Here is a 19,196-nt window from a genome sequence, read left to right as displayed (position 1 = left end):
GGTATATTCTGATGAACTCGCCCAACTTTGCTGCCAATGAACTTTCAGTTGAAGAGTGCCGTTCCTGTCTACTTCTACTTCCTTTTTGTTCCTTTCCACTGCGCTGTTGCGATATTTGAAATCACAATGCCTATAGAATCGACTACAATTGGCTTTATAATAGTTATATGCCAAGGGGCCCTATGCGGACAGTTTGAAAGAACCACTCACTGTGGTGGCTTAGTGGCTTCGGCGTTCAGCTACTGATCACATGGGCGCTGGATCAAATCCCGGCCGTGGCAGCCGTATTTCGATGGGGGCTAAACATAAAAACGCCCATATTCTGTGCGCTGTCAGAGCATGTTAGAGAACCCCAGGTGGTCTAAATTAATCTGGTGCCCACTACTACAGTGTCCCTCATAGTTCGAAAGAACCAATAACCGAACGCCCTGCGGCCGTGTGGTGCGACCACAGGGTTGTCGAGTTGTGGATGGATGGAGATGCTGGTGCAACCAACATAAATCTGTGACGCAAGCAAGATGTGGTGGCGCTGGTTTCGCTGGCTAGGTCAGTGACTGTGCCTGTGTTGTCGTGTCACGTCCTTGTCTTTTGCGCTCTTTCCTTCACTTGATATCAGCGGCTGGGTGCAGGGGTTAGGCACCCTAGCTGGGGGTAACAGTGAGGGTCATGCCTCATAAAAATGCATGTAAACAAAAGTTGTTCAGGAAGTTTTCTTATTTCACATTGCACTGTCGTCCCTTCATGAAGAAAAGCTGATTACATCCTAGAACAAAATGTTAAAGTAGGAAACGTGATTTGGGTGATGTATATTTAAAACACTGCAATATATGTCGCTGGGGGTACTAACGGGAGCACAGCACATATAGAAACACATGTAAACAAAACTTTCTGAAAGATTTTTCTGGCTTTGCAGGGTATACCCATGAAGGCAGCAGTTCATTAGCACTTGGCGAGGTACTCTGAAGAAGTGTGACAAAGTGTGCAGCAACATTTTGGAGCTGATATCTTTAAAATGTCGCTGTAAATGTGTGTTATGATGCAGGACATACCCCAACAGGCTCTATATCAGCTGGTTATTTCTTCTGATTCCTCAAACTTGGAGTCAGACGTGCTGCCGCGTGCGCAACATTTGCTCACTATTGCAGTGGTTGAAATAATTTAGACAGCCTACACAGCTCAGCATGGAAAAGCAATTTCCGAACATCATGGTAAGTGAATTAAAGCGAACCGCACACTGTATACAGTTGTGCCTCGTTAGTATGGACACTTTGGTTCCTGCGCTAAAGTGTCTATAAAGCGAGTCGTCTGTAATAATGAACCATGAAGAAAAACAAAAAGGTGTATTTTGAAAAACATTATATGATTACTGACAGTTCTGTGCATATTGGTCAGAGGTGAAGTGGAAATCGGGCAGTCTTAGCAGCTGAAGGTGCATTATTCTGGTTGTCATTATCTTGAAAATCATATGGTGAAGGTTGAAACATCTTTGAAGCACCTATTGGTCCATGAGGCGCATGATAATGCCTCTTGGTGTGATGAAGTGTCTCCTACTTCGACTGTTCACATCCCACTCTGCTGACAGCTGCTGCATGTGGTTTTCAATGGAACACACAGATAGGTTTTTTTCTCAGCCATTCATGCAATGTGGCAAAAGGTAAGGCGTGTCGACTGGCTTACCAATGTAAAGCATGAAACCACACACACACAAAAATGACATTACTACGGAGTTTGCATGTTCGCACTGTCTGCTGCTGGTGTTCTGCACTCAAATTATAAGGGACGCAGCATCTAGTAGGAACGCTCAGGACTATGTTCTCGTTGTTGTCCATATTAACAGGACAAAAACACATGGCTCCCAATGGATCCGTGCATTTTCATCCTGTCTGTTGTCCGGACAGCGAGTTTCCATATTAACGAAAAATTTTGGTCCCCAGAAAAACTGACCGTAGTTGGAGTTGTCCATATTAACGGGGGTCGTATTAGCAGGGCATGACTGTATAGCAGAAGACGGTGCACAGATACCCTCAGCTGCCTCTGGTGGAGCCGCTGGAAGCTATAACTTAAAAAAAAAACAGCAGTTGTTAACACTGGGCCACGGTCCGCGGCATCCTGTATTACTCCGCTAGCCAATCACAACAGTAAACGAAATCAGCTTTTTAATTTTTGACTTTATTAAACAAGCCAGATATCATAATTCTAGTGCTTAGAATTTTTTTCTTGTGATTAGCTTCTTGTTCAGGTAACAAGAAAAGTTTTAACAACAGTCTACTTTTTGTCGTGGAGAAATTGTGTGTGGCGGCCCTGAATGTGGACGGAGTTTCGCTGCAGACAAGTTGTGGCTACCATGGCCTCCTATGTTGGTAAACGCGGTGGATTTCCTCGCGTTACTATTGGCTAGCGGTGAACGACTGGTTTTTCTGCCGGCATAAATCTGTTATGGACCATTCGCTATTTTACATCCCCGCCACCGCGCCGTATATGACAGCTGTGATCGTGAAGTAGTTAAGTGATGTCATTGGCTGCCTTCGCCTTTCTAGCCGCATATTATATCGTTGCACTGTATATCATTGATTGTGCGGAAACGGGCCAGCCAGTTCAGCTAAACGTGCTCGTCACCATTCGGCTGAATCAAGAGCAGATGGACAATCGATCGCCGTTTTGACGTTCTTTACTCGATTGCGTGACCACTCAAAGCAATAGGCTTGATTGCTTGACACGTGTCGCATGATCGAATAACGCCTTCTGCTTAACAAATTGCCCGAGGGGAAAAAAAATATATGCCATATTGTGTTAAGAAACTTACCAGCTCCGCAGTTCATGATGCCTTTTGTCGCACATTATTTTTAACATAATACCGCACACCTGCAGCTTGCTCTTTCTTACTGCCGGCGGGAAATGGAATTTTGCTTTTCCAGCTGGTTTTTATGAGTTTGGAGCCGTGGTGTTCCAAAACCACACAAATTGTGAAGGTGATACAAAATTCGACATCAGGCTGCAAATGTTCGATGCTATATGCCCTAGTTACACTAGTAAGGTCAGCGTGGTGATCCTTCTTATCGTGCACGTAGGAGGTGCACTTGTAGAAACCCCTTGTGAGTTTTCGGCTGAGGCGTGACTAAAACGGCACTCTATTCGCCGATATAATTAGGTGGCAGCGCACTCGATAAGCATGCCGCAGCATGCGTTACTGAAAAGTGAACTGCCATGTCACCTTGTGCACTGTGGGACCCAGCACATCAAATTTTATTTCAATTTCTATATGCTGCTTTCGAAAGTAAGCATTTACATTCTTTGTCAAAGGTGTCCGGTCATGGTGTCCTTTGTCAACTTGTGTAGCAGGGCACTTCAGCACCCCTGCAGCCCCTATCTCAGGAAGGTGAGCAGACTACTCGTCCTCACCCCTGCATATCTTTGAAACTTCGGGGGTAAAGGTGCAGTGAGTTCCAGTGCACGACTTAGCAGCAAATTATGTGAGCAGGACACCTGGAAAAGGCTGTACATATTTGTTGCTTTAGTTTTGCATAGTGCATAATGGTAAGAAAATGAAATTGGACAGCTAGATCTACAGTAGCCCAGTGTTAGGTGCTTCCCGTCTGTTTCAAAACATGGGAGGCTGCAGCCTGATTCCTTTCTGTACACTTCTCTGCGGCTGGATCACACCTCTGGGCCACCAGTTTGACATGTTCTGAATCCATCCTGTACCATGGACTGTTATGCATATCTACAACAGCCAATGAAGGTATACAGCCTCCGCGCGTCATAACACGGCGCCAAGGTGGGTACGTGGTTACGGTGTCTCGCAGCGGTATCGTGCCGGAGCAACTAGTTACGAGCCACCGAGGTGTGGGCTGCAGTGTCGGTGCCAAGGGGCCAGCATTGGTGTTGTTGACAATGTTTATTGTGGTTGGAGTCCCAATTTCAGGATTCCATCGGTCGAAGCTGCTACGGCGGCCCTGTTTTACAAGCCATTCCTGACCCTCTAGTCGGGGAGCGGCGAGTAGCAAGCGCGCGCCTTCGGACGGCCGGCACTTCGTCGTCCTCGCTGCTCTAACGGAGAGGCAGAAAAAGTGTCCAGCCGCGGCCCGTCCGCGCCATGCTGTCGCTGCGATTCTCGGTCCTTCTGCCGCTGTTGGTGGCCCCGTCGGGCGGTGCCCGCTGGGCATGGGGACCCAGGGCGGAGCTGTCGCAGTTCCTGCAGAACATGTCGTGGCAGCACGACCCGCACATCTCTGAGGAGCTGCGCAAGTCAGTGTTGGGCATCCTCGAGCGACAGCCCTCACCGGGCCTGCTGCACCGGCGGCGAGTGCCATTTCGGCCGATTGGCGAGCTGCCGGTGTTCGGCAGCTTGGCCGGTAGGGTGCCCCGGTCGCCGAGGGGCAGGACCGACCACCGCTCGGGGTCGCCCGTCGGGAGCTCCATTCTCACCGCCAAGAACAGGCCGCAGAATATGAAATTCGAAAGAGGTACACATTCCCGCATACAACCTCGCACTATGTTTGCAGGCACTCATTTGGTGCTCTTCCAGAGGTGTCGCTTCAGAGAATAAGTTGCAGTCGGCTTTCTTGTGACCCAGAGGTCGTGTAGTAAGCAAATGTTCGTGTGTTTCCCGCAAAGTCTATGGCATTACGTAGGAAACAGAGGCTGTTAATTCTATGATCTCCTAACGGGGATAGTCGTTTATGAGAGCTTTCCTCATATGCGTGTTAGACGTGAGCCGGCGGTTGAGGACGGAGGTTGCTCGAGCAAGTGCTGCCTGAAGACATGCAGAGCGTCCTTATTGCCTGACAAGCTGGTATTCGGTTGCTTTCTGTTGCTGAAAAAAAAAAAAAGCACATCAGCTCACGAAAGGATGCGTATAAATTTGACCAGGTTATGAGTGAGTAAACCTTTCGCTCTTTGTCTTATGATCGGCAAATTCTGGCTCGGTATCTCAACAGCGCAGCTATGCAGAGGCGCTGTTAGTCTCTTCACTTGAGCGCGATTTTTTCCTTCCCAGGGAAACCGAACATCTACGATGTACACATGGGCAAGAGTGTGCAGCTGTTCTGCAGCGTCGCGTACCAGTCCCAGGTGTCCATTTTCTGGACGCTAAACGGCAAGCCGCTGGAGGACTACGATTCTCTCTCCGAAGAGACTGTGCCGGAGGGACGCGTGTCAAGCGTGCTTATCAAGAGCGTGACGCGGTTGCCTACCATGACAGGCGTGTACACGTTCAACTGCACCACGCTCACCGACTACGATTTGGCTACAGCGCATCTGGACGTGAACATGCCACTGAGCGACGCGTGCCAGGATACTAGCACCGAGTGTGCTGACCGCATGGCCGTCTGCAAGAACTCGGCGTGCGTCTGCGAGGGCTACTACAAGGTGCGCCTCCTTTCCAAGCACGTGACGTGCCGCAGCGAGGCCTACCTGGAGACGCCTTGCATGTATGACGAACAATGTCTAAACACCACTGAACATAGCGAGTGCACCAGCCACGGCTGGTGCGCTTGTCTCAAGGGCTACGGCCGCACAGAAGAGCACAAATGTGTACCGAAGGTCGGGGCGCGATCGCGGTGCAATTCGGAAGAGGAGTGCGCCGACTACGACGCCACGTGCATCCTGAACCACTGCACCTGCTTTAGCCACAAGAAGGAGCTCAACGACCGCTGCGTCAACTTGGCCGAGCATTTGGAAGCCAACAAACTGCCGTACGGCAGGGGAGTGCGCCACTCCCCGGTGACACTGCTCGTCGTCCTAGCCGCGCTGTTAAGGTTAGCCTAGTGCCGCGAAGGTGCGCGCTGTACATAGGCTCAGTAGTGGCCGGCCATGGGTCACAGCGTAGAAGGAACTGCGGCGAGTGGGGCTCACATGGCTGCACCTCGGTTCGAGAGACGTAGATGGCATAGGATGTGAGGCATGACATTGTTGGAGCGCATAAACTTGTGTGGAACACGTGTTCAAAGGCCCGTTTTGTAGCTCGGAGTTACAGCTGTTGAGACGCCGGCGGTGAGCAGAGAGGAGCTATGCCACGTTATTATGCACGGCCGCTATGGCGGATCTTGCAATTACTCGCCGCAGCTGATGCTCTGAGGGGGCGGAGATTCTAGCGGTACGATTGTTATCCACATCAGTTGTATAAAAGGGTGCCAGCACTGCACAGGCAGTTGTTGCTGCGACGCGCGTCTTTTCTTTCCTTTTTCTCTTTCCTCTGATCTTTTAACTCTCCTCTGCACGTGGCAGCACGTGCAGCGGTGGTGGCTTGGCTGGAGCCAGTAGGCAGGCCCGTGCAATTTCCTTTTCATCCTTCTCTCAGTCACAAGAACAATAGCACAGACAACTCTAGCAGATCAAGGTTGGCAGCTACCGGGTGCAAGTGCTGCTCTCGTCTTGTAATGCCCGGTGCACAGGTTTTACACTTAGATGCTACCCAGTATGCTTAGAGTTTAAAATAACCTTCCACCGTATGTTAACTAAAGGGTGACTCCCGTGATCTGGACATAACGAGCTTCAGGAACATTTTACACTGGGCCGAACAAGTTTGTAAATTGCATTGAGTAACCTCCAACGGCGTGCTGCAGAAGGGCGGCTGTGCCAGAGACGCTGCTGCATGCAAGGTGGCAGCGCGCAAGCTATCTGGCCTACCGGCAGAAGAGAACTCTGGAACTGCTTTCAGAGGGAATTTATTTTTCTGAGTGCGGGGGTGCAGGCTCACGAGACGAGCAGACCGCAGAATCCGCCGAGGGCGACGACTACTGCGAGAGCTGTGGCAGCAGAACGAGGCTTGACGGCGGTGGTGGCCGAATGAAGGTGGTTCACCGAGCGGCTAACGACGACGCAGTGGTCATTCTCTTCCATGGAGTCGGAGTTGCAGGTGCAATGGCTGAGAATGCAGGTCGCGTTGTAGACTGCACATTGGCTGTCGGTGTCGCAGCGCGCGTTGACGCCGGTCTTCTTGACGCATATATGCTGTGGCGTTCGTCCGAAGCTTCTCTTGCAGGCGCACCAGCCTTGCTCGAGGCACTCGCTGTTGTTCGTTGTGTACTGGCACTGCTCGTGGTGGTGACAAGGGGTCTCCAGGAAAGACTCGGTGCGGCAGGTGGTGTGTACGGAACTGAGCCTGACCGGGTAGGGTGAGTCGCAGACGCATTTGCCGTTCCGACAGATGGCATGACGGTCGTAGCAGTTTGCTGGTGGACAGTCGTCGGTTAGCTGGGGCTCGAGGACATACCTAAGGCTGTGCTGCGTGTAGTCGACCGTAGCCGTGCAGTTGATCTCGTACTTGCCGGTGCTTGTGGGCAGCTTGAGGAGGTGCTCTATTTCGATCTGCGAGACTCTGGAGTGGGCGCTTTTGTTCGCGGCATCGACGACTGTGTTCATGTCCAGGATCTGCATGCTGTCGTACTCCTCGAGCGGGCGACCATTCAGGTACCAGTGGAACGCTACCTGTTCTTCGAACGCCACGGACATGTAGAACGACACCTTGTCGTCGTGGCTGAGGTCTCTGGCTTGAACAGTCAACGAGGGCTGCTTGAGTAGGTAGGGCAGAGCCGATATGTTGACCTGCTTGCGGCCTGCCAGGAAGACGTTCGGTAGCGCCTCTCCGCCCAAGGTGGCATTCTTGTCTGGGGCGTCGGCGGCCAAGAGCTGTTGGTCTTCGTTATGCTGGATGCGGATCAAGTCCACCCAGCCGTCGTGAGCCTTCTTGCTGCGCATCACGTGCGAGCGCCGAAAACCGCGCGAGTAGAGCTTCTCGATATCCCTCAGAAACGGCTGCAGCTTGTCCATTTGCTCGCCTTTCTTGAGGCGCGCTACGCCCGACATGTCCATGATCTCGTCGTCGTCGTCGTACTCTTCCTCGTAGTCGTCACGCTTGCCGCCTCGAACCCCCTGTGCCGCCAGCGCTGTCAGGCTTGCCGCGCTGTGCCGCTGGCCGGGAGGGAGGGCCCCCGTCAGGGCTCCGGGAGCCTCGCCAGCCTGCGCCAGCCCGGCCTGGTGCAGTCCGCCGCCGCTGCCGTCGTGCCTGGGCCCACCCGCGGGCTGCGCCGCAGTCGGCGCATCGGCGACCGCCACCAGCGGAAACGCCGCCGCCACGACCAGGAGCAGCAGAGTCGGGAGCTTGGCCATCTTCGGGGCAGGAGCTACGTTCCAGGGCGTTGGCAGACTGCCGACCGAGCTGCGCGCGAGAACGAGACTGGAACGACCGTGCGCACGGGCTGCTCGGGCTCTTCTGCGGGGCGGCCCCGATTGAGACACGTGTCACCACGCGCTCGCGAGACACTCATCACTTCATCGTTCTCTGCTTCCACCGGCGCCGGCAGTCTGAAGGAAGAAGAAACGCCATGGGTTCCGTTTTTATTTTTTTTTTATCCTTTGAGGCTACTAAAGTCGGCGTCAAATGGCATTCTGCTTGCTTCGATGTTTGAAAGCTAATGACGCATTCCAGAAGGTTTCACTCTTGAGGGTGCCGTCAGTGCAGCAAACAGCTGGTTTTGTAATTTTTATTCCTTCTTTTATTCCCACGTTTGGTTATTTCGTGTTCTCTTTCTTCATTTCAACTGGCAGTGTTCTGCACTAACACTTGAGTGCAGTTTTTGTGACCGGTATGTGTTATTGACTGGAGGGCGCAGCGACCTATGCACCGTAGTGGGTAGGGCGTTGTTGTTGTTGACCTCTGTTGAAACGGGAAGGTTGTAGTTGTCTTCGGAACATGATAGAGCATACCCACAAGAGGGATTGGCCATGAAACAGGCGATGATTTGTGTTGTTGTTATTGACCGAACAACAGATGGCACATATCCACACTGGGGGATCGGCCTAGGAGCGGGAGGCAGAGATAGCTGTACACTTACATTGTCCCTCCTTAGAAAAAAAAGGTAAATAACGCACGCGGGAGAGCAACACCGGTGGGACCTAATTCAAGTAGGGCATGGACTGATAATAAAAGTAATAAGTAATTAAGAATGAAATAATTATTAGAGAAAAGTTAATGTTCTAAAATTTAGCAAGGCTGCCGATGAAATTCCAGTAAGAAAATTTGAACGTTGGAACAAACAGACCTGTGGCTGTGCCAAAATGTGGTAGCGCCAAATGATAGCTAGAGCGGACTACTGAAACTAAGGCCAAGCTGCTGCAAGGGCTATTCCGATAACCGTCTTCTCAAAGAGGTAAAGCGGTGGCAAAAGAGCCAAAAATGATCTATAGATTCGGGTTCACAGCAAAGTGCAGAGAGGGTAGGAAGCGCCAAATCAGACATGTACAAATAGAAATTTATAGGAGGGATACGGCAGGCAGCCTCGTCAGAGGGACTTGAACCTCTATTGTTAGACAAAATTTCTTGGCCCAGGAATGTCTGAAATATTGATAATCAGTTGAAGCTAAAAGAGACCTGCTCTGCGCGCTTAATAACGTATGTCTTCGAAACCTGGCTGCCGCGATATTCGCTGTAGCCGGGAGGAGAGGTAACACGGGGGCCGCTAAGGGACGTCTTTTCCAGATTATTAGCAACCTCATTTAACGTCGCAATGCTGTGATCGGATACCCATCTGAAATGTACGAGGCTCAAATGTGGGGAAAGCAGTGATAAGAATGTTCTTAAGATGGAAGAGTCAACAGGCGAAGCGAAGGACGAGCACAAAGATAAAGAATCAGTAATGACTGCTATTCCGGAAAGAGGGGTCTATAGTTTCCTCAGAGCAAGCACTATACCACGGCCTCCCGATCGACTGGCCGTGGCACTATTGCCTGAAACTCAGCGTAAAAAATTGTAGTGTAATCCAGAAGACGCAGGAAAAGGACCAGTCTAGAGGCGGACGGAATATTCTCACCTGCCTTTTCGTTACAATGCGAGCCGTCGGTTGCTATTAATGTTAGTAGCAAGGCTCCTTAAATGATCTTCTAATAATCCATTTAGAATACGGGGTGGTGAAGTTTTTGCATTTTTGGGGGAAATGTCGAAAACAATTTGAATCGAGTACCCACTGTCTAGCGTTGGAAGTATGTTATAAATTTGCACATTTGAAGGTTCAAGTTGTTTTGTTGGGCTTACAAAAGATGGCAGATATCCACACTGGGGGATCGGCCAAGAATCAGATTCATTTGTATGTAACAAAGGCAAATGAAATGCACGCGGGAGAGCAACACAGAGCTGTAATTCAAGTAGAGCATTAACTGAAAAGGGAAAACAGTTTGGATAAAAAATTATGGAATAAGTCAATGTAATAAAACAAAGAAAATAAAATATTGTAAGGTTTAGCAAGGCAGTCTAGATTCCAACAAGAAATTTGAACCGTGACGCGTAGTATGCAGTCGACAGTGCAAATAAAGCCTCCAGTTCAGTTTTTTTCTGGGTATTTGGTACTAAGGCTGCAAACTTCTTCCTTTTCATCGTCTTCTTCACCGACCTTCTACCCTACTACAGATCTGTTTGTTCCACTGTTAGGTTGGTTGGTTTATCGGGTTTAACGCCCCAAAGCGACTAAGACTACGGCGTCTCTCATAGCCTTAGTCGCTTTGGGACGTTAAACCCGATAAACTAACCAACCAAACAGTGTTACAAACAGATCTGTTGTAGGGTAGAAGGCCGGGGAAGAAGACGATGAAAAGGAAGAAGTTTGCAGCACTAGTACCAAATACCCAGAAAAAAACTGAACTGGAGGCTTTATTTGCACTGTCGACTGCATACTACGCGTCAAGGTTGGCGCTGACAGCACTATAGCGCCAAGGCGGACCTGGATAAAGTTGTCACGCTCGCTAAGACCCATTGTGTTCACCAGACCGTCCACAGGATCAGTAGAGTGTGGATAGAGCAGCCGAAGACGGGATTCCGACCAAGAAGGTTCTGGTGCACAGAGCTTCGGGTCACGCTTCGAATCGAGGTGACGAGAAGGCCCATGAGGTGTTTCGAGCTACCACCCGCCCGCCGCAGTGGAACAATCTCAGGGCTGCGCCTCACTGTCGCTGTAATGTGTCCCGCATCGACTTCAACGTGGTCTAGCCCGGCCTCTACGATCATGACAAAATGCTGCGCTCCCTCAGTGTTCTGGGGAAGAAGCACAGGCGTAACGCCATACGCCTAGCCCCACCCTGCCTTCAGGCCTAACTCGGCTCTGATGACTTCCTGTTCCGGCTAATCATGGTTTGGCCTCACAGCCTATGCGTTGGAGAACTGGCGCGCCCGCACTATACGCCACACCGGCATATGCGGGGAAGCCGTGGACGTTTGCGGATTTCAAAGGAGCAGCCTCCATCACGGGCAGTTCGCACCTGCAATTGACGATGACCGCAGACAACGTAACAAGGGCTACACCCGCCAACATTCCAGCGAACCCGTTCAGCCCACGGTAAGACACTTGGTAGGGTACTGCCATGTCCACGAGACGGCACGCAGGGAGCACCCCTGCCAGGGACAGCCGTCGTGCTGCAATGACAGGTCCCGGTCGCCGGATAGCCTAGAGGACCGTTGCGGAGTCCTATATTCTCTTTCGGCTATGGCCACAGAATACGAGTTCATGCATCTGCTGTGGGCCCTGCTCTCGTAGCTCGCCTTCCCCTTCGAACGAGACGTTCTCCAGCCCTTCCCATTTCCTGCAGCCAATCATCTCCTTGATATTTTGCATGACAGTACTGATGAACTACGGGAACAGCTAACTATAGCGTTGAAGTGCGGAATAGAGCGCTCTTTCGGGGGGGGGGGGGGGGGGGGGGGGGCGGTTTGCGCTTACCGTTATTTACACACAGGAGGTCACATTGCACCTGACGTATTCGTCATGCGTTGTCAGTGCACGTTAAAGAACCCCAAGTAGTCGAAATTTCCGGAGCCTTTCACTACAGCGTCCCTCATAGGCTGAGTTGCTCTGGGACGCTCAACCCCCATCAACCATTAAGTGCCCCATGAAATTGGCATTGGTAATGTTGTTGGCCTCTAATAAAGATGGCACATACCCACTGCGGGGAGGGGCCAAGACACAGGCGGCTAGGCCGTCGGCCTAGGCCACTGGGGCCCTGGACTGAGGACTTCGTTAAGAGGGAAGTCCAACTAGCCCGCAACAGCACCCTCGTGAACTGAGGACTTCGACCACCAGCTCAGTTAACACATTTTTTTTGTTGGTCACGAAGCGTTTTCCCTCCTCTTCCTCTCTTTCCGGAAATCAGACTGAAGCTTCGGTCACCGACACGATGTCTTGACCGCCGCTTTCTCCATTTGCGCAAGGTCTATAAGACCTTTGCAATAAGGACTCCCTGGGCGCTGCCATATTGTTCACTGGTCTGTCCTGAGCATCTCGCGATAGAACTGTGGAAGCGACGGTGGAACCCCCTCACCCGATGCAAAGGTCTATAATTGCGGAGGGTGGTTCGCAGGGTCGTTCTCTTGTTGAGCGCGAAAGAGGGGTCGAATTTTGTGTAAATTTGCTGGGCTCGTGCGCCTCATCATCGTCTCCAGGACTATATCCTGCCGTGGAATGACACTTGCTCCTAGGTCCTGCACGCTTGACTGCAGTACCACAGACAATTTTCCGCGACTATAGTCCCACTATTTTCGAGGCAGTGTGAACACAATGTGGGCTTCCCGCAGTAGGCCCAACGTGGGCATAGTGCGAGCAGCCCGCACTGTCCTTAGGCAGTCTTTCCAGGAAGCTTCAGGTGAACTGCCCACATCGAACGAAGTGGGACCGTTTAGTGAACCAGACATGGGCAGCCCACATTTCCCTGAAGTAGGCCCCGCTGGGGTATATGGGCTGCCGGCTTTTGTCCAGTATTATCCATGTAGCTCACGATGTCCGGCCGCTGTGGGTCCCACGTGGGAAATTTAGGCTCGGGCAGCTCCTCAAATGCCTACATAGGCACCCTTCGGGAAACGTGTAGGCAAGCCCAAGTGGGCTTGCCCCTGCATGTAGAACCAACATCGGTCCCATATCAGGCATTGCAAGGGCTTGCCAACTTGCAGAACCGACGCTCGTTTTCAAGGGCTGCCGACACTGGGCCGATGCTGGCCCGTGCTTCAGGATCTACACTGACCCCACATGGGCTGCCTACACGGACCCACAGCAGCCCCCACCGCATAACCCATTTTGTGCTACAAGAGAGCGAACTCAAACCTGCGTTAGAAAAAAGTGACACGATGTATTGCTCTGTCGCGCGCAGTAATTAATGCGAACGTAGATAGAGTCGCAAGAGGCTGTCTTTATTTCTGTCGTTGTACTACGGGGACAAAAGTGGTATACTCCACGCGGCGGTAGCCGGAGCAACGGAAAACTGCGTTTCAATGCCATCTGCAGGCGGCATTTCGGACCCAGACAGCCAATCTGTGACCTTTATTATCAGCGGGCATGTCGCTTGACTCGTTTCAATGTTTCGTCATTGTGCTCGCCAAAATGCCCAGCGGCGCCGCAGCAGTAGCCATCTGGTGGCCCTCTTTTCATTTTGTGTCTTCTTCTTTTTTTTTTTTCAACGCGCGTTCGAGATACGGTTTGAGAGCCGGCGCGCGCACCTTCGTGATGCGATGAGATGCCCGCGCGCGCGTGGCTAACTTGTCGTGGAAGTAGCGCATTTTTGAAACATTGAAACGAGCCAAGCGACATGCCTGCTGATAATATAGGTCACAAACTGGCTATCTGGGTCTGAGATGCCGCCTGTAGATGGCGTTCAAACGCAGTTTTCCGTAGTTTTCCGTTGCTCCGGCTCCCGCCGCGTGGAGTATACCACTTTTGTCCCCGATAGTACATATGCAGCACAACAGCCTTGTCCACAACATTAATCATAATCGAAATACAGCGATTCCGCCAGGTCACTTCATGCCTTGTCTTGCCATTCTTCGTCTTGTGGCTCCAAAATGCTGATCTCTATCTGATAATGAGTAATTTTTATCTGTATGCGTTGTATTTCTTTCGTTTGCACTTGTGTAGCGATTTCTTGGTTGAGAAAAAGAAGCCGCTTCACAGCAGCAGCGAATCTATACGTAGCTTTGGTATGCACGCTGCTCAGCTTCGCTTCTTTTTTAAAACCGTTATTGTTTTCTTACATTTATTTATTTTGTCCCTCCCTCTTCTTTCATTTTTGCTTTACCGCGTCACTTGTTTTGAAGCCGATGCCTTTTAGCGGCGTTGTATTGCTTTATATACCGCGAATATGGCCTTATTAATTGGGTTGTATTCTGTTTGTCGTTTTTATTGTACTATCAGCCAATCAATCAATAAATCAATCAATTCATTTATACATTCATTCGTTTTCGCGTGAAGGAGCATCTGTAATGCATAGCGCCTCGCTTCAGTGAACAGATATTTGCGGACCTCTAATTGTGCTGAACATCTGTTGTTTCGATTTCTGACTGGAAAATGACGCAAAACCCATCAAGCGTGTCAGATGGGCTGCGTTATTCAGGGTTGCTGTTTTCCGCGACGGGCCAACGCTCAACCATGAATAGTTCGCCAAATGGCGGCCGTTTGACTTTTTCCAGAAACTGGCCAGCATCCCTTGCGTTCCTTAATCTCTCTCATTGCATTAAACAGCTGCGTTATGTCAGAATGGCCTCTACAGAAAGTGTGCCTATCCACAATTTTTTTTCGCTTGTTCCGCTGCTCGAGCCAGTCGACGCACTCTGAAAGTGATCGCGGCAGAATACGTCATTCGCTGCGCATACTGTCACGGCTGCGCCGCATAAGGTTTGTGTTGCCGATGCTGTTACGTTGGTGCCAGTGCAGCCTGCACCAAGGGCCCTTGCTTCGTTTACCAGACTACACGGTAAACTATTCAAAACTTATCGAGGCACATGTGTCGAAACCGTGGTAGCCGCGCTTTCCGCTTTTACATGAGCGCTTTCTCGTTCACTTGGTGTTGTTGGGTCGCCCAGGCTTCGGATCCCACCGCTGGCGACCAGTTGTCATAAGTCGAGGTAGCGTGACCAGTTGTTGCGTCTCCCTGGGGGCTCGTCCGGGATGAGTAAACGGTCTGAAGCTTCGAAGGTTGGGGATACGTAAACAAGCAGGTTTAACGGCACTTATTAAGACACTTATTTACATACTGTACGAAAGAGCAAGGAATCAAAAATTCAAGAGTTCATGACGTCGAGCGACTGGATGAGCCTTTTACCCAAGGCCCAGAGCGTTCGTTCTCACTTAGGGTGTCGGTTAAATACCATCAGGCTCCGCCCCTTCTTCAGGCGGTGGCCAATTCGCCACGACGCACAGATCGGCACAGCACAGCACACGGAGGCACCTGTTGCGGAGTCCACGCGTGGGAATTGGCGAGGAGGAAACGTAAGTCTGCAGCTCTTTCGCACTGCGGTGCAACACTACTGCTAGCAGCACGTGTCTATCGAACACAGGTGTGGCGTAGACGTGCTGGCGCCGCGGCCGCACCTGCGCCGGCTTCCTCCGATTCGTTCCGGTTCCTCTCAGACGTGGTGAATCCCTTCTTCCCTGTCGTCTGTCCATCGTCGGTCGCTTCTTGCGGGGATCGAAGGGAAGGTCGTTCACGCCGAGCCAAGTGTGGGAAGAGCTTCATCGGCCACTTCCCAGCCAGTCATCCTTTTCGGTGGGGTCATCGTGGGGTCAAACGACCTTTCGAAATTTCCGCTGTTGAATCCGCCACCGTGATCATCGCGGGTCTCAAGCTGAGTCGTGACAGTGTGCAGATAACAATGCGCTGCACTATCTTTGGCGAGCTGTATGACAACGTTTCATACAGACGACCTCAAGGAGCTGCCATTTCATATCGCACAAGGGGAACTACCGCAACGCACGTGCATGCGGTCAACAAAGATCAAGCTCGAGGGCGTCCCGCTCAGCACAGACCAAGGCCTCAGTTGTGCTGTGTCTCGTAGGAGCCTCTTCTTGCCTGTGGCTTGAACCACGGTCGCTGGCGGGTGTTGCTGTTATCGGAAAAACTTAGGCGTGGACTTACAATATTAAGCAGTACATAAAAAAAATGGCATTGAGCTGCCAAACATGACCAGCTTCGTGACCAAATCATGCGCTCTACACCCTGCATCATATAGTCATTTTTGGAGAGGAGTTCGTGGATATACATAACGCTCCTCGGATGCTGCAAAGAAATCATATTGCCCCTCAAAGCGAATAGTTTCCTTTGTGTTGAATGGATGTTGCGTTAATGAGCGCTGACCTAATCGTTATCAATGAATAAACTGTTACTGGAGCTCCTGAAACATGAACTGCTCATGTGTTTTGCTTTCTGGCTGGGTTCGAATTTAATATTCTTTGAGCTCAGTTGTTGTATATACCTTAGAGTACTGCCTTAATTACTTATGGCTACGTCTACTTAGCGGTAAGAGGTCGCTTGTTTGTGTGAAATGAGAATTCCCATGCAATAAACGCTGATTGCGAAACATTCGTTCGTCTTTGAAAGCACAAGTACTTTCCTCAAGTAAATGGCTTGACTATGCGGTATCTAATTTCTGCAATAACATCAGCACTTAGCTGTTTTCTTCTCAGTGCTACATTTTTTGCCCAGAATTTTACTCGGTTGTTCGTAATTCCTCGCCGTCAAAGGTTCGTTAATGAACCGCTCGTATTACAGTTTTTTGTTGGTCTCCGCTGCTTGTTTGTCGCGCCTCGTGAGTCAGGGTCATGAGGTGGCATGCCTGGTCCTCATAACAAAGCAGCGGAGCGTGCTGTTGAGCACTTTTATTAACAGCAGCGTCACAGCTCGGAATCTTATTTCTTTACAAAAGTCTGAGTGCATTGACGCTGTTGAGCGCATGAAGAAAAAAAAATGAAGAGGACACTTAAGCTCAGCCCTAAGGGTATGATGCGATAGCGTAATGGGTTAATTTCCATATATGCATAAGGTCATTCTCTACATTCATAGACCTGCCGCCGCGGTTGCTCAGTGGTTATGGTGCTCGGCTCCTGTCCCGAGAGACGCGGGTTCGATTCCGGCCGCGGTGGTCGCATTTCGGGGGAGGCGAAATGCTGGATGCCCGTGTACAGTGCTATGTCAGTGCACGTTAAAGAACCCCAGGTGGTCGATATTCTCAGAGCCCTCTACTACGCCGTCCCTCATAGCCTGAGTCGCTTTGGGACGTTAAACTCCATAAAACCAAAACATTCATAGATTCTTGGGAGTCCTCATACCCGTCTTGGCGCAGTGGTGCAGCGGTTAAACGATGCGCCGCTGCCCTGCGATGGCAGGTGCTACCAGCGGTGGGCCTTGTGCGACCCAGGTTGCTCTTCCCGAGCAACCAATCATTAATTTAACTACCACGATTGGCACTTAGCTCACTATCCGGTGGGCAGGTCGTGATGGCTAGGTCACGTGACCTTGAATTTAAGAGCCTGGCAAAAGTTCACTGCTGATTACTATTAAAGTATGAAGATATGAAATGCAGCCGCGCGTTTCTCTTTTTTCGATGTGGATAAGTTACACAAAGGCTGGGTTTTTCGGGCCGTCGGCTTACCGGGCGTAAAGATTTCGCGTCGCACAAGCCCAGGTGATGGCGGCGTGCGACGAGCGACAGCGTCATGGTGGTGTGGTATTTTTCTCCGTGTCGCTGTCCTTGCCGTTCGGTTCGGTGCGCAGACACCGACTGAGGGCACATCTTCGCTGGCGCACGCATGTCGTGTATATATCACCGTGGCTAGCATGTGGTCCAATAAGTTTTAACGTTTTTAAGTTAATAGTATGTCAAACCAACTAGCCCCCACCACACCTACCACTATGCTCACTCTTTACACTACGACGATACGCGATCATTGGTCGTGCTGGTGTCGTCGTCGGGCTAGCGTGACAGACCGATGCGTCAGCGACGGCGTCTATACATGTCGACCAATCCATCGACTGCCGATGGGCGCTGCATCAGCGTACTGTGACCGGACGCTACCTACACCGAAGAAAAACTACTTTACTGTTATCGCTTTTGCGGTACCAGGCACTATATACGAGGGACGACTGCTACTTCGATCGCCCGCGAAAGTACAGGGGCAAGATACCCATAGGTCGGCACACTCACTCATGAGTGTACTCAAATCGCCTCACTCACACTGGCTGTGAGTGTGAGTGGATGAGAGTGTGGGTGATCATGAGTATGAGTGTGAGGGAGGGGATGTGAGTGTGAGGGAGGGGATGTGAGTGTGAGTGAGTGGATGCGTGTACGAGTAGAAATGAGGGGTGAGTGGACATGAGTGATGTCAGTGGCGGGTGGACGCAACAGCGAAGTTTGTCGCGTGTCTTTCGCGACGACGGTATCCGCTTAGATATTTTTATGCTGTTGATGGCTGAGGGAAGAAAATTTTCACTGCTTAGGGCGCTCGAGGCAGCATAAGGCATCATGCCGGTGTCTTTGGACAACCGAAGCGGAGGATTCCGCTGGCGCAGCGGCAATCTTTCGTAGCTGTTCGCCTTTCGTTCACCGTTGGCACGGGCGCAGGCCCTTCGCGAGTGCAATGAGCCGGTACGAGTTGTGTCAGGTCCTTTTATCGAATTTCGCATTGCCAGTGCTGGAAAGGTAGGTGTCTCTTGTCACGCCTCCGACACGGCTCGAGCTCATATATACGCAGAGTTCCTATGCTTGCTGCTGAAATAGCGAACGTCCGCTTCTCAACAGTAACGAGCCTAAGGTGGAACCTCGAGTTATGCAGTGGACGCTTAGGTTTGTTCTGTGCCTGGGAGTGTGCATTGTAGAGCTCTGCTCTGGCCGTAATTTTTTTTTTTTTTATGGGGCGGACCCACGCGAAGAACCTGGCCTACTTGGCCCGGCTCTTGAACTGCACAAGCTTTGCTCAAGCCCGGAAACGACGTGGAAAGCAAGTGCGCTTCTCATTAACGCCAGAGGTTCTTGTTCCTATCTAGTAGTTGATTGAGCCCTGCGTCGCAAATCAAGCATGATGTTTTTGTTTTTTGTATGCATAGTATCAGACATGGTGATACCTTTAAGCCAAGGAGATAGCCAAAGTGGTAGTAATTAATGTTTTAATCTGCTCCAGAAATGATTATTTCATGACGATGGCGGTGAAACGTTGCGGCGATTTTCGGAAGTGGATATGAGGTGGCTGCGAAATTTTCCGCACCCTTTTGATTGATTGGGTGCAGAGTTCGAACTTAATCCTTATATACTCGGGAAAGGGATCTAAAATATGCCTCTTGAGCAATGTCACCTTTTCGCTCGCGAAAAAAACTACGAATGAAAAGCAGTACAATTTAATGAAAGCTAATACGAATCAAGCTAGGAGCGACAGTTTTCGATTCGCCTAAAAGTGTCG

At 50.8% G+C, this 19,196-nt stretch overlaps 2 protein-coding genes across 2 annotated transcripts; one reads left to right on the top strand and one right to left on the bottom strand.

The window, feature by feature from the left end:
• The first annotated feature begins 927 nt into the window (after nt 1-927).
• LOC149350587 (uncharacterized) lies at nt 928-6,161 on the top strand. The gene is made up of 2 exons (XM_089579628.1): nt 928-4,463; nt 4,997-6,161. Exons 1-2 carry the CDS (start codon nt 4,094-4,096, stop codon nt 5,764-5,766), a joined length of 1,140 nt encoding a protein of 379 aa, XP_089435754.1. The 5' UTR covers nt 928-4,093; the 3' UTR covers nt 5,767-6,161.
• A 512-nt stretch (nt 6,162-6,673) lies between these two features.
• Nucleotides 6,674-8,498, bottom strand: LOC149350586 (uncharacterized). The gene has a single exon (XM_089579627.1). It carries the CDS (start codon nt 8,107-8,109, stop codon nt 6,694-6,696), a length of 1,416 nt encoding a protein of 471 aa, XP_089435753.1. The 5' UTR covers nt 8,110-8,498; the 3' UTR covers nt 6,674-6,693.
• Nucleotides 8,499-19,196: the final 10,698 nt, after the last annotated feature.

The sequence above is a fragment of the Amblyomma mixtum genome, chromosome 3 (genome assembly GCF_055824585.1).
Source record: "Amblyomma mixtum isolate Tamu chromosome 3, ASM5582458v1, whole genome shotgun sequence".
Classification (NCBI taxonomy): domain Eukaryota; kingdom Metazoa; phylum Arthropoda; class Arachnida; order Ixodida; family Ixodidae; genus Amblyomma; species Amblyomma mixtum.
Note: the sequence above shows the minus strand (reverse complement) of the source record. Positions and strands in the feature narration are given on the sequence as shown.